Source organism: Bufo gargarizans, chromosome 9, assembly GCF_014858855.1.
Source record: "Bufo gargarizans isolate SCDJY-AF-19 chromosome 9, ASM1485885v1, whole genome shotgun sequence".
In the NCBI taxonomy this organism is placed as follows: domain Eukaryota; kingdom Metazoa; phylum Chordata; class Amphibia; order Anura; family Bufonidae; genus Bufo; species Bufo gargarizans.
Genome location: NC_058088.1, coordinates 163,980,726 through 163,996,572, shown reverse-complemented (window position 1 = coordinate 163,996,572; position 15,847 = coordinate 163,980,726). Strand labels below are relative to the sequence as shown.

At 43.4% G+C, this 15,847-nt stretch overlaps 1 protein-coding gene across 1 annotated transcript in view; it reads right to left on the bottom strand.

Annotated features, from left to right (window-relative positions):
* ADGRD2 (adhesion G protein-coupled receptor D2) overlaps positions 1–15,847 on the bottom strand; it is a 381,627-nt gene that overhangs the window by 298,048 nt on the left and 67,732 nt on the right. The window contains exons 7-8 of the mRNA XM_044268542.1: positions 8,710–8,982; positions 8,493–8,604 (exon numbers count right to left, since the gene is read on the bottom strand). Coding sequence (XP_044124477.1) covers positions 8,493–8,604; positions 8,710–8,982 — 385 coding nt within the window. The remainder of the gene's footprint in view (positions 1–8,492; positions 8,605–8,709; positions 8,983–15,847) is intronic.

Here is a 15,847-nt window from a genome sequence, read left to right as displayed (position 1 = left end):
TTTCTATTCACATAGCTGTAGGATGGCTTATTTTTTATGGGACAAGTTGTTCTTTCCACTATTTAATATGGCATACAATGTAGTGGGAAGCGGGGAAAAATTCAAATGGGGTGGAATTGGAAATGAAACGCAAATCCTCCACTGTTTTACAAGTTTTGTTCATAAGGTGTTCCCTTTGTGGCAAAACTGACCTCTGCCCTTCATTCTCTGGGTCATTGCAATTACAATGATACCACATATGTATAGGTTTTTTCATGTCTAGGTGTAAAAATAAATGTAAACTTTGAAAAAATTAATATTTTTACATCACCATATTCTGACCCCCATAGCTTTTTTTATAGTTATATCTACTGAGAGTATGGGGGCTAATTTTTGAGGGACAATCTGTAGTTTTATAAAAAAAATTGGGGGTAAGAGAAGCGATAAAAAAAAATTCAAATTGGCAATTTTTACCCTTTTTTCTATTACACCGTATTGGAAAAATATTTTTATATTTTAATAGTACGGGCATTTTTGGACGTAGCGATGCCCATGATGTTTATATTTTTTGTTATTTATTTTTTTATGATTTTGAAGCTCGTATTTGAGTCTACAAAATTCATATATATTTTTTTTCTTTGTACAGAATTGCTCATTTGTTATGTTGGCCTGTCACCTGCTGGCCAAAATAAGAGACCCAGGGCATTGAATTCAATTACCGGCATCCTCATTGGCCGCAGAGGATGCCAATAAGAAGCCCGGAAGCACGTTTTTCCGGGTTTTTCACCCTTTAAATGCCGTGATCTCACTTGATATATATTAGTGGCATTATTGCCAGTCGTGGTCATTAGCAGCGGGTCTCTGCTGCTGGGACAAGTGGGCGTCATGTTTGCACTTTGCTCCAGCGTCGTACATGTACATCGCTGGTAGCGAAGGGATTAAAGGTGCAGTGCAGCCATTAACAATGAAGAAGGACTATACAGTGCGGTCTTCATTGTTAAATGAAAGGTAAATGGGGGCTAATTGGCCATGCAGTTCTTCACTGCAGCATGGCTGCAACCCACCGCTCCATGTGACTTTACTCTTAGGCACAGTGGCCGGTGTAAACTTGATTTATAGCAATTCATGACAAATACATTTCTTTGCTAACTTCAGCACAGTTGCTGAATTGAAATTTTCAAAACTTCACCCATCTCTAGTTAATACTAGTGTTGGGCAATCATGCTGAACACCATTTTGACTCAAGCATCGAGATGCTCGGCACATTGCGGTGTTTGGCCGAACACCGGGTGAGCTTGAGCGCGATGCTCAAGTCTCCTCCCCACACGTTTGTTGTCTGCTACGCAGCCAATAAACGTGCGGGGTAAGTACTGGCACTCAGCTGTAATGCCGTAGACAGATAGTGTAGGCACAGGAATAGTTTTTTTTCTTTAGGCAGGGTTTAGTGTTGAAAGGTGTTTAGAGACCCAAAAGTCCTTTTAAGGACTATTGTTTTATCTGGCTGCAATATATATTATTAGCGAACCTGCGCTAAATTGCGTGCAATTGTTTGGCCGCTGCTGACAGTGACACAACCTCTGCTACATTTGCACATCCTAAATATTTGTGACATTCAGTGTAATTGTTTGCCAGTGGTGACAGCGATATTACCTGCGCTACAACTCCTCTATAACGTTTGCACATCCTAAATATCTGCGACATTCAGTGTAATTTTTTCTTAGCCGCTGGTGACAGCGACATTACCTGCGCTACATCTCCTGTATAACATTTTTGCATCCTAAATATCTGTGACATTCAGTGTAATTTATTTGCGCATACACTTGCAAAACCTGCGCTACTGTATATGTGACATACTTGCAAGCATATATAACATTTAATATGCTCAAGGCGAGCAGTAAGGGACGGGGAAGTGGCCGTGCTGCTGATGGTGCATGCAGAGGCGGTGGCCCTGGGCACGGTGAAACTGTGCCTGCTGCCAGAGCACAAGAAACACACTCATCCATGATACCTAGCTTCATTTCCCAGTTTGCAGGGCGGCGCAGGACACCACTCTCGAAGTCACACCAGTGCGCCCAGGTGGTCGGTTGGATTGCAGCAGATAATGCTTATAGTCTGTTAAGCACCACCCTGTCTTCCACAAAGTCCAGTCTCAGTAGCCAAAAGTCTGGTCAACCTGCTAGTCAAACTCACCCTGATCCTCCTTCCTCCCACCATGAGAGTCTTGGCAAACAAGTGATCCCACACTCGGATATTCCGAGGAGCTCTTTTCATTGTCATTCCTTGATTTGGGCTTCTCACCAAGCCCACTTGAAGACGGAAATGAGGAGTTCTTGTGCACCGATTGCCAAACTCTTGAGCATCCACAGTCAGAAGAAGATGATGGTGGGGAATGGCAATTAGTGTTCCACGAGGTGGCTGATGATAATACACAGTTGCCAATAAATTAACGGCAATTAGTGTCTCAAGACAGTGAGGTTCTTGTTAGGTTAACAAGTCAGGAGGATGACCAGAGTGAGGAAGAGGAGGTGGTGGACGATGAAATCACTGACCCAACCTGGGAAGGTGGCAAGCCGAGCAAGGACAGCAGTACAGAGGGGGAGGGATCCACAGCACCGCAACAGGCTGGAAGAGGCAGTGGAGTGGCAAAAGGGAGAAGGTTGTCATTTGAAACCTGTGCCGTACCAAAATGAGCAGGGGCGTGAACACTAGCAACCTCGCCACCACCAGCATGATCCACCACATAGCATCAAAGCAACCTAATAGGTCGGCTGAATGCCTGGGTTCACAATCAGTGTCTGCAGGTCACACCACTGCCTCCTCTTCCCTTGTGTTACGTGCTGGCCAATTCCCTGTCTAAGACGCAGGCCTGGATGCCTCCCGCCCTGCACCTGGACCTTTGCAAGCACCATCAGCTAGCACATGCACTTCTGTGCCCCAGCACAGCGTACAAATGTTCATACCCCAGGGCTTTTAATGAAAGCGCCAATACCCAGCCACTCACCCACAGGCCATAGCACTAAATGCGCACCTTTTCAAATTGCTGGCACTGGAAATGTTGCCATTTAGGCTTGTGGACACTGAGGCTTTCTGCAGGCTGATGGCGGCGGCTGTACCTCGTTACTCAGTCCCCAGCCGCCACTATTTTTCCCTGTGTTCCGTCCCCACCTTACACCAGCATGTGTCCCGTAACATCACCCGTGCCCTGACCAACACAGTTATTGGGATGGTCCACTTAATGACTGACACATGGAAAAGTGCTTTTGGCCAGGGACACTACATTTCACTGACGGCACACTGAGTAAACATTGTGGAGGCCGAGAGCGAGTCGTACCCTGCAATGGCACAGGTGCTACAGACGCCAAGGATTGCAGGCCCTACTTCCATCAGGATTTCTGCCCCCACCTATATTAGTGGCTGCAACCCCCCTTCTCTTACTTCACCTCCTCCTCCACTTCCCCATCTGAATTCTCATATTGCAGCACCAGTCAGCCATCAGTAAGTAGCTGGAAGCAGTGTAGCACTGCAGTGGGGAAGCGGCAACAGGCCGTGCTGAAACTAATTTGCTTACGTGACAAACAGCACACCGCTGCAGAGCTGTGGCAGGGTATAAGGGACCAGACTGAGCTGTGGCTCTTGACACTCAACCTACAACCAGGCATGGTTGTGTCTGATAATGGCCGTAACTTAGTGGCAGCTTTGGAGCTCAGAAAGCTCACACACATCCCATGCCTAGCCCATGTGTTCAACTTAGTGGTTCAGCAGTTTCTCAAAACCTACCCCAATTTGCCTTAGCTACTGGTGAAGGTGCGCCCATTTCTGAAAATCATCTACAAAGCAGATGCTTTGCATGTGGAAGAGGTGGAAATAGGGGAAGACAGTACACAGGGTGATAGCCAGACCACCCTCAGTTCATCTTCTCAGCGTGAATTGGATGACGATGAAGAGGACGAGGAGGAGCAGGAGACGGGTAGTACCCACAGAAGGTTTATTCCATCTGTTCAGCGTGGATGGGCCGAAGATTAGGAAGAGGAGATTTAGAGTCCTCCTCCTGATGAGGACAGCAAAGTCTTGTCTGTTGGGACTCTGGCACACATGGCTGACTTTATGTTATGCTGCCTTTCCCGTGACCCTCGCGTTATATGCATTTTGGCCAACACCGATTACTGGTTGTTCACCCTTCTCGACCACCGCTACAAAGAGAACTTCTCATCTCCTATTCCAGTGGTGGAGAGGACTAGCAAAATGGTGCAATACCAGAAGGTTCTTGTGGAAAAATTGATCCAAAAATTTCCAGCTGACAACACTGGTGGCAGAGTACATACAGTCATGTGAAAAAATTAGGACACCCTTTGAAAGCATGTGGTTTTTTGTAACATTTTTAATAAAAGGTTATTTCATCTCCGTTTCAACAATACAGAGAGATTAAAGTAATCCAACTAAACAAAGAAAACTGAAGAAAAGTCTTTTCAAGATCTTCTGTAAATGTCATTCTACAAAAATGCCTATTCTAACTGAGGAAAAAGATAGGACACCCTTGCCCCTAATAGCGAGTGTTACCTCCTTTGGCTGAAATAACTGCAGTGAGACGGTTCTTGTAGCCATCTACCAGTCTTCGACATCGGTCTGAGGAAATTTTACCCCACTCCTCAATGCAGAACTTTTTCAGCTGTGAGATGTTTGAGGGGTTTCTTGCACGTACAGCCCTTTTCAAGTCACCCCACAGCATCTCAATGGGATTCAAATCTGGACTTTGACTTGGCCATTCCAGGACTCTCCATTTCTTCTTTTTCAGCCAATCTTTGGTTGATTTACTAGTATGTTTTGGGTCATTGTCATGTTGCATGGTCCAGTTCCGCTTCAGCTTTAATTTTCTAACTGATGGTCTCACATGTTCTTCAAGCACCTTCTGATACACAGTAGAATTCATCGTGGATTCTATGATGGTGAGCTGACCAGGTCCTGCTGCAGCAAAGCAGCCCCAAACCATGACACTTCCACCTCCATGCTTCACAGTTGGTATGAGGTTCTTTTCTTGGAATGCTGTGTTTGGTTTACGCCAAACATGTCCTCTGCTGTTGTGTCCAAATAATTCAATTTTGGACTCATCTGTCCAAAGAACATTATTCCAGAAGTCCTGGTCTTTGTCAACTTTATCTCTGGCAAATGTCAGTCTGGCCTCGATGTTTCTCTTGGAAAGCAAAGGTTTCCTCCTTGCACACCTCCCATGCAAGTTAAACTTGTACAGTCTCTTTCTGATTGTAGAGGCATGTACTTCTACATCAACAGTAGCCAGAGCCTGCTGTAGTTCTCGAGATGACACTTTAGGGTTTTTGGAGACCGCTTTTAGCATCTTGCGGTCTGCTCTTGGGGTGAACTTGCTGGGGCGACCAGTCCTGGGCATGTTGGCAGTTGTTTTGAAAGCCCTCCACTTGTAGACTATCTTCCGGACAGTGGAATGGCTGATTTCAAAATCTTTTGAGATCTTTTTAAATCCCTTCCCAGACTCATAGGCTGCTACAATCTTTTTTCTGAAGTCCTCTGACAGCTCTTTTGCTCTCACCATGGTGCTCACTCTCACTTCAACAGTCAGGAGCACACCAAACTAAATGTCTGAGGTTTAAATAGGGCAAGCCTCATTCAACATGCAGAGTAACGATCTACTAATTATGTGCACCTGGTGTGATATACCTGTGTGAGATCTGAGCCAATTTAAGAGGGAATACATGTGAGGGTGTCCTATCTTTTTCCTCAGTTAGAATAGGCATTTTTGTAGAATTACAGTTACAGAAGATCTTGAAAAGACTTTTCTTCAGTTTTCTTTGTTTAGTTGGATTACTTTAATCTCTCTGTATTGTTGAAACGGAGATGAAATAACCTTTTATTAAAAATGTTACAAAAAACCACATGCTTTCAAAGGGTGTCCTAATTTTTTCACATGACTGTAGTTCCTTGGGTAACCGAGGAGGGGAGACGAGGGGAACACACAGCAGTTCCAACAGAGGCAGGGCAACACTCTCCAAGGCCTGGGACAGTTTCACGACACCCCGCCAGTACCCTCAACCTGATGCATGGCCTAGTGTCACAAGGAGGGAAAAGTTTTTGAAGATGGTGAAGGAGTACATAGCAGACCGTGTCAGAGTCCTCAGTGATCCCTCTGTGCCTTACAACTATTGGGTGTCCAAGCTGGACACGTGGCACGAACTGGTGCTCTATGCCTTGGAGGTGCTGGGCTGCCCTGCCGCCAGCGTTTTGTCAGAGCGGGTATTTAGTGCTGCTGGGGACATAATAACTGATAAGCACATCCGCTTGTCAACTGAAAAATGCTGACAGGTTGACTCTTATTAAAATGAACAAGGCTTGGATTGACCATGACTTCTCGACTCCACCAGAGGAAAGCAGCTGAACATAAAGGCACTTTAAATGTGGCTTTTATGGTGTATTGAATACACTGTGTTCCCATGCACCCCTTCCACCACAAAAAAGGGTATATGGTTCAATCTTCCTTTTCTCATCCTCCCCCCCCCTCCTCCTCCTCCATCATAGCAACATGATTATTAGGCTGCCCTCACTCCTAATGTTTTAGAGGGTCACCAGCAGGGCCTCGCCCATAATGTTTTAGATGGTCATATAAGCAGGAGACCCTCACCCCTAATGTTTTAGAAGGTCAGCTCAGCAGCAGACCCTGACCCCTAATGTTTTAGATGGTCAGATCAGCAGCAGAACCTCACCCATAATGTTTTAGATGGTCAGATCAGCAGCAGGCCCTCGTCCCTAATGTTTTTGAGGGTCACCAGCAGGCCATCAATCATAATTTTTCAAGGGTGGTGTATTGGAGTGCCGGTTCCTTGTAACTTTTGGCAGCCCTTTCACTTAGTGCATAGGCTTTATGAATGTAGGAGTCCTACTACCTGAACAATTGTACCACAATGTGAATGAGGCCCTCTTTTATGTGATATACAAGTTGTATCGGAGTGCCTCTTCCTTGTAATTTTTGGCAGCACTTGCACTTTATATACAAGTAAATATACAGGAAAGAATGTTTCCTAACAATTTTTCCTCTAAAATACATTTTATCTTTGGTTAAAGGGAACCTGTCACCTGGATTTTGGGTATAGAGCTGAGGCAATGGGCTTCTAGATCGCCTCTAGAACATCCGCAATATCCATTCCCCTCTCTGTGCTTTTATTGTGTCAAAAAAACGATTTTATAGATATGTAAATTAACCTTAGAGGAGTCCTGTTTCCTGCATGCTTCAGAGATGAGTCCAGCGTTCTCTGACTCTGAGCCCAGCCACGCCCACTGTGAAGGAGCCCAGCACAGCCCCCGCATCCTCCGAATCTCCTCCCGGACATCACAAGCTAGAGCACCGTAATCTCGCTATGCGCGAGCTAGCACATGCGCAGTTTGTTCCCTGAGGCTGATGCCAGCACAGAGAGGGAACACTATGCCGACACTGCGCATGCGCTAGCTTGTGCATTGCGAAATTATGGCGGTCTAGCTTTGTAACTGCGGGGAGCAAGGAGGAGATTCGGAGTATGCGGGGCGGTGCTGGGCTTCTTCACAGTGGGCATTGTTGGGCTCTGGAAACTTTAGTAGCAGCTCCTTGGGCTTGTTACTTGCCTCATTTACATATCTATAAAATATTTTTTTTACACAATAAAAGCACATCGGCCATCTAGCAGCCCATGTCCTCAGCTTTATACTCAAAATCCAGGTGACAGGTTCCCTTTAAGCGCGTAATATTGTCAGTCTGTAAAAGTGGCGTACTACTCGGACAACATCATTCCCAGCAGCAACCTGGGAGTCCAAGATGCATCCAGACATCCTCCCCATGCTGTTCCCAAACCATTTCAGTGGTGTTTCCATCAATTTCTGAACTTTTACTATGAATATGTCTGTGAAGGTTCTCATTTATCCAGGTCATGGTATATATCTGTAAAGAATAAATCAAGGCAACTGGACGTACTGTAGATTTCTTGAAAATGTTTCACTCGTTCTTCCAACGAGCTTTCTCAATTCTGAGTGACTGTACAAAAATTCTGGGAATAAATATGTAACTGAATCCACATCTGGCAATTATACCCAGCATTGGGTCAAAGGTGTTGATTCCATTATCCTAATTGGAGTCAGTAGGTGATAAAGACTTCCCAGAAAAATGTTTTTTTTTTTCAATGGGTTTTACTATGAACCAGACACCCTCTCCTCTTCAGAACAGGGGGTGCCTGGTTTAATGCTCAGGTTCTCCCATTGACTTCCATTGTGCTCTGTAGAAAACCCGAGCATCCCAAAGTGTTCTACTCAAGCACCAGAGCACCCAAGCACTTTGGTGCTCGATCAACACTAGTTAATACCCATAAAGCTTATTTGGTGTGCCGAGGCCTGGAGCCATAGGGAACTATATACCTGGTGCATCTAATCATGGCTGCTCACCACAAGGAACGGTTGTCCATAATACATTAACTATAAATGATTCAATGTACAATACATATAAAATATTAAACTGATCCACTGACCAATGTTCTTGTGATGTATAAAGACTTCTTTTTTCTCAACAGACAGAAGTTGGACAAAGTTACAGGCCATTTTCTCCACTGTCTGAATGATTTCCATAGGTCCTTTGATAACCTACGATGAAAAGTTTTTCAAAGATATTTCCAGTAAGGTCATACCTTTTCTTACAATTCTAGATTGCAGTAAAAAATTTCTAAAAAAAATTTCTAAAAAAAATACCTGAGTGACTTCTGACCACATTTCTGAGTCACTTTGCTCAAGAAGCTCCCCGGTGACGTGAACAAAATGCTGACTCAGTTCTTCTAATGTTTCTTTGTTGCTGTGCATATCCACATCTGAGACTTCCTTGAGAAACTGGATGATGCCTAATACATCCACTGAGTCCAGAGAACTTTCTTCTATTTCCATACCTTTTTCGATGGCCTGAAGGCATGCCAAAGCCTCAGGTGCGCTCATCTGGGTAATGTTGCTAGTAAGAGGGTTTTCAAAAATCTAAGGAAGAATGTATAGTTAAACCTGCAAAGTATTCTATGGAAACGTTACTCTGTTAATAACTCGGTGTAAAAAAGCATGACAGTTTTAATGGTCCCTTTTTTTTTGTTTGTTTTTTTTGTTTGTTTTTTTTTAGACTCATACTGCAATCCTATAAATTTCTATGGGATCGCTGCTACTCTGCGGTTCTGGCTGTGACCAGTGTCTCTATGTAGCCGTACCCTAAAGGGAGTCTTCTCATCATTGCAGGTCCAGCTTCTGAAACATCCGCCCATCAGCTGTTATAGGCAGGGGCAGTTAAAGTCATCCATGAATTTGTTATGTATTATACACAGTGACCATTCATATGTATGACCATCCATGTAATAGACACATGTACCACATCCACCAGAGTGGGAGCTGCTCCTGGTTAGTGGCTCTGGTCACCTAGGGAAGGGGAGTTGTGCCAAGCTATGACAACCATATAGACATATTTTAAGGAGTTTTCTTCTTGACACAACCCCTTTAAACTTCTGCATGAGTTAAGCTGCCCATTAGTGATGAGCAAAGTATTGGAAAATTTGATTTGGCTGCTTTGCCGAATTGTAAAAAAAAAAAAACGATTTGTGACGAATTACTTTGTCACGAAGCACATTTCTTTGTAAGTAGTTGGTACAATAACAGGGAGCAGTGATTGCGCCGCTCCCCGTCATTGTACCCCTTTAGATGCAGCGCTCATAGCTGATCGCAGCATCTGACATCAATATTACAGTGTAAAATAAAAAAAAAAATCATACTTACCCTTATCCATTTGATCGTGAAGAGCCAGCTGCCGCCATCTTAATTGTAGATCTAGCACGAAATTTGTGCTGGATCTTCAATCAAGATGGCGGCGGTCAGTTCTTTGTGCTGAAACGGATGAGGTAAGTATAATTATTATTTTTTATTTACTGCCATTCAGGGAAAATCAATTCGTTACCAACCACGAAGCACAAGGAAATTCGGCTTTGCAGAAAATTGATTTTTCCCTGAAATTCTGATCGAATTGCAATTCGTGGACTTCAATTCACTCAACACTACTGCCCATACACATAAGGTTTTGGCCCTTATTTTGATTGATTTTATTGTTGATTTTGCTCAATTTATTTTTTTCAATGTTCAGTGTAATTGATAAATAAGGCTACTTTCACACTGGCGTTTCTGGATACGCTTGTGAGATCCGTTTCAGGGCTCTCACCAGCGGCCCAAAACGGATTAGTTTAGCCCCAATGCATTCTGAATGGATAAGGATCCGTTCAGAATGCATAAATTTGGCTGCGTTTGGTCTCCTTTGCGTTTTTTAGGCGGTCACTAAAATGCAGCTTGCAGCGTTTTCACTGACACAATATGGTGCAATTGAAAACGGATCCGTCCCCCATTGACTTTCAGTGTAAGTCAAGACGGATCCGTTTTGACTTAGACTTTTTTTTTTAATGAATAATGCAAACAGATCCGTTCTGAACAGATACAAGCGTTTGCATTATCGGTGCGGATCTGTCTGTGCAGATACAAGACGGATCCGCACCGAACACCAGTGTGTAGCCTAATGTGTTCTTTTTATTGTACAGGTTGTTATGGGTGCAGCAATACTAGTTATATCTATATTTTTTTCTACATTTTTATGAAAATAAAGGTGTTTGAAAGAGAAAAATAGCTTTTTTTATTTTTCCACTTTCTTTCAATTCCATTTTTTCTTATTCCCTGTAGCGGTCTTGAACCTGTGATCCTCTGACTTCATAAGTAATACACTGCAGCACTTCTGTATTGCAAGGCATTAGGCTAGTTACAGTAAAACTGACAGCATGCCTAAGAGGCATCAATACATGGCAGGCCTAAGGGCTATTGTTAGGCCCCTGTTTAACAGGGCAACCCTCAGAGCCGTCTTTACCAAGGGGCAAAAGGGGTAGCTGCCATGGGCCCAGTTGCTCCTGGGGGGCCCAAGGCAGCTGCCTCTTGAGCCCTGCTAGCTACTGCCCCGGGTGTCAGGCTGTCGGCTACACAGGCATCATGGTCGTACTGTGTTAATGATCTTAATTCTAGGACCTTAATGAGTTTTGCTCTAGGACCTTAATGACATCATTACCATGTGACCAGTAACCTAGCAATTACTGGTCACATGGCTATGAGGTCATCACAGGTCCTACTGAGTGTTGCAGAAGTTAACTGTGGAGCTTTTTTGTGTAAAGATTACATCAGAAAAAGGTTACAGGGGCTGTTATGTTAATATACTGTAAACTACTGTATAGTGGGGTGCTGTATACTGTGTGGTGGGCTATATATTGTGTAATGGGCTGTATATTGTGTGGTCGGCTGTATACTGTGGGGGGGGGTGGCGGGCTGTATACTGGGGGGGTGGCGGCCTGTATACTGTGTGGGGGCCTGTATACTGTGTGGTGGGCTGTATACTGTGTGGTGGGCTGTATACTGTGGGGGGCCTGTATATAGTGTGGGGGGGCCTGTATAGTGTGGGGGGGCCTGTATAGTGGGGGGTGCTATACTGCTGTACTGTATAGTGTGGGGGGCTGTATCGTGTATAGTTTGGGGTGCTGTATACAGTGAAAAATAATAATTACTGATGTCCGAAGGACTAGTTTACACCTGTTAATCCAGCACCTACTCAATTTCCTAATACTTAGCTTTTATTGATATGCTAATAAAACTAACTTGACAATTGTTAAAAATTCCAATGCATCGCAGTCCTCACTATTCTATTTCGGTCACTATAGTGTTGTACAGCATCCCCTATTAATATAGGGTACAGGTCACTACTAGATTCTAATAATGCCGCTGGCTGCGCGCTGCCAGCACGCTATTTATTTAGTTTAGTGATTGCCCTTATGCTGTTTAGGGCTGCAACTTGCACTGTATTAAAATTGAAGCTTCACGCTGCCCCCCGACATGTTTCGCCGTTGCCGGCGTCTTCAGGGGTTAGGGCAGAGTGTGAGCGTGTCTCCTCCCGGATGGTTTATGAAACCTTTGTTTGTGATGTCATCAATGTGTGTTCGGCCTGTGGGCGTGATTGGGACCTCTGGTTGGGCTCTGATTGCTCTCATGCCGGACCTAGTTCCTCCCACCGGCTACGCCTATCTACCTTTTTGACCCCTAGTTTTATCGACGTCATGGGGTTGCGCCGCGCCTGTGTTGTGGACTTACGTTTTTGTCAACTTACCCTACTGCGCATGTCTCTAGACTTTGTTCACGGTATGTAGGATTCATCATGCCAATAGCGCATGCTCTACAACATAGAGTGTTCTTGGAGTTGATTACTGCGCAAACCATCAGCTTCATTCCTCTGCGCTCTGACTCCGAATCCTGCATTTGCCATGGCGCACGTTCTGGGACTTGGTCACTGGCATTAACAATCATGATTCACCCATCTATCCAAACTGTCCCACTTATATAAGTGATCAAAATACGGGACACATATCGGCCCCTATTATAGTTATTGTGACCTTATACATTAGTTCTCTATTTGCCCATCTCCTCATACTATCCTATTTGCCTTTTATATTTACACGAACTAGTTCTGCACTTATCCCTGCGCTTATCCAATCACTCAGGCACCTTAACGTGCATCTTCCTATCTAGATAGTCTCCCAGAGTGTCGATGTCAATCTAGGGGCTAATCCAGATTAGAGACTCTTTCTATATGTGATTACTTATGATAGTTACCTAGGTTCCTAACATCCCATGTCTAGGCTTAGTGTCCTATTCATTGTCTCTAATATGATTGCTTGATTCTAGTGTTTCCCATACTACTAGTCACTCACAATACCATTGGATTTTCATATCAGTGGTATTGATATTAGATAGAGGTGTCTAGAGTGATGGATAAGGTTTATCTGGATATGTGTCCCTATTTTAATTCTAACCTCATTCACTGGACTCATGTCCTAGTTCTTGTGTGATCTATATCTTGATTCTTATATATGCTAGATTATAGTGGGTTGCTCTACTTGTATAGTTGTTGGTCACAATCTTTATTCTATGGCCTAATGGATAAATTTAGGATAGATTTATGATGTCATTTGGCCCATTGTTGTTTGGCCTATATTGGGATCCATATTTAGCCTAGTAGTTACTCTAGGCTTTTGCCCCCACCTGGGGTCCCTTTAATTCGTCCTATTGTTACTTTGTTCCTAGGTGTTCCATCCGGTAGGTTGCTTCATTTTCATTTCCAATTTTTCTTTATTATTCTACATGTTATTATTGTTTTAATTTGTTTATTTTAATTCTTTCTAGGTCGGTTACCATCTACAGGAAGGACGCATATGTGAAACCTTCGTTAAGACCTTTAGGAGACAAGCTGTCAAGCAGGTAAATCCACTTTGTCTCCTCCTGTTGGAGTTTTTTATCTATATCTCCTTTTCGTGGGCCTGATTTCACTCTCATTAGTCCCCAAAAATTGAAGTCCGTACTTTTACCTCTATGTTTCTCTCTCATGTGTCTGGCTAAACTGGTGTCTTCGCCCGTATTAATGCTGCTCAGGTGTCTCGAGATTCGCCGTCTTAGTTCCTGGGTGGTCTTTCCAACATATAGCTTAGGGCATTCGCATTTAATGACATAGACGACTCCTTTTGTCTTGCAATTGATGTAGTCTCTTATTTCATAGTTTTTTCCATTTGTTGGATTTGTGAATGTTTTTGTCACTTTCATCCGTCCACAGAAGGTACAATCGCCACATGGGTATGACCCCTTGTGGTTCAACCAGGTGGTTTTGGTAGTTGTTCTGTGGGGTTGATAGTGGCTATGGACTAACATCTCTCTCAGATTCCGTCCTCTTCTATATGTTACCGCTGGATATTTTTGTATCACGTGTTGTAAATCAGTGTCGGCTTGCAAGATATGCCAGTGCCGTCTCAGGATTTGTTGTATGGCTCTATGTTCGGTGTCATAGGTTCCTATGCAGCGTATAGTTTTATCACCTTGTTGTTGAGGTCTACCTGTCAATAGATCTAATCTTGCTATCTTTTTTGCCTTGTTATATGCTCTATGCAGGCATTTCTTAGAGTAGCCTCTATCATAGAACCGCGAATAGAGTACACTACATTCTTTTTCAAACGCCACCTCTGTGGAGCAGTTCCGCCTAGCCCTAAGATACTGCCCCACAGGGATTCCTTTCTTCAAGGGGTCAGGATGGAAACTTTGCCAATGTAGCAAGTTATTTGTGGATGTTGGTTTGCGAAAAATTTCCGTTTGGATACTGCCGTCAGGTTGCAAGGTAAGTTTGAGATCCAGGAAATTAAGGGTGCTCTTGTGAATATCAGCTGTGAATTTCATACCAATTTGGTTGTCATTAAGTTGACTAACAAATTGGTGAAATTGTGTTTCTGTGCCGTCCCAAAAAATTAAAATATCGTCAATATAACGACCCCAAAATAAAATGTGCTGTGTGTACTTGTCCATGGTGTCAGTGAATACTACTCTATCTTCCCACCACCCTAGGAACAGATTGGCGAAACTCGGTGCACAGGTCGTGCCCATAGCGGTTCCCGTAATCTGTAAATAATATTTACCGTTGAACATAAAATAATTGTGCTCCAACAAAAACTTTAATAGTGAAATGACAAACTCATTGTGCTCATAAAACTGTGTTCCTTTAGTATTGAGGTAATATTGGACAGCTTGTATTCCCAGATTGTGTTGGATGCTTGTGTATAGTGCCTCTACATCAAGGCTGGCAATGGATGTATGTGAGTTTACTTGGATCTCTTGCAGCCTGACGACAGTATCCTTAGTGTCTCTGAGATATGACGGCAGTGTCCTCACAAATGGTGATATAACCTGTTCTACATATTCGCTAATATTTTCGCATAGGCTTTGGTTACCTGAGACTATTGGTCTGCCTGGAATTGGTTCCCTTTGTTTGTGAATTTTTGGGATAGCATAAAAGGTGGCTACTGTAGGCTGTGATCTTAGCATAACCTTAAATTCTTCTTTTGTGATTAGATTCCTATCCTTGGCATTTTTAAATAGTTTTTTTAATTCCATCACATACTTGTCAGTGGGATCTGCACTTAGTTCTTTGTATGTGCTATTCTCATTGAGCAGTTTCATTATCATCTGTTCATAATATTTGTTCTCCAGGAGGACAATATTCCCTCCTTTGTCCGACGGTTTTATGACAAGGTTGTCATTATCTGTTAAATCCCTCATTGCTTCCTGTTCTTCTGTAGATAAGTTACTGTGCATATTTCTTTTTGATGCTTTAATTTTTTGTATATCCCTAGTGACCACGTCTACAAAGGTTTGAATGTTTGCATATTTGCCAAATGGGGGGGTGAATTTGGATCTAGGAGTTAGTGTACTAAACGGTGGTGTGGGGGCTATTTGTTCGCCTTCCCCTTCTCTCATTAGTGATTCAAGGATGTCAACTGCTTCTCTTTCACGTTTCTGCATCCTTACCTTTTCATGTTCACTGGAGTTAAATTCCTTGTGTAGGGCTAGTTTACGGGCAAACAGGTTAATATCCTTTACCCACAGGAAACAGTTGAAATATGGTGCAGGAGTGAATGAGAGGCCCTTATGTATAAGACTTATATGTGCTGGTTTCAGTACTAAGTTAGTTTTGTTGATTATCTGCATGGCACCCTCACTATTGGTCTTCAATGTTGGATTACCTCCTAAATTCACAACCTCCTGCTCTGTTGATCTTATGTTTAGGTTTTCTGATTGTATCCCCATTTCTCCCTGTCTCTCAGGCCCATTCCTAAAAAACCTTCTGACATTATATTTTGGGGTGGTTGGGTGATATTGGTAGACGTGGTCAATGAGGATAATTGCGGAAATTGTGAATAGTATACTGGTAAGTTTGACACTTGTTCTTGATTTGGGATGCATATCGGAT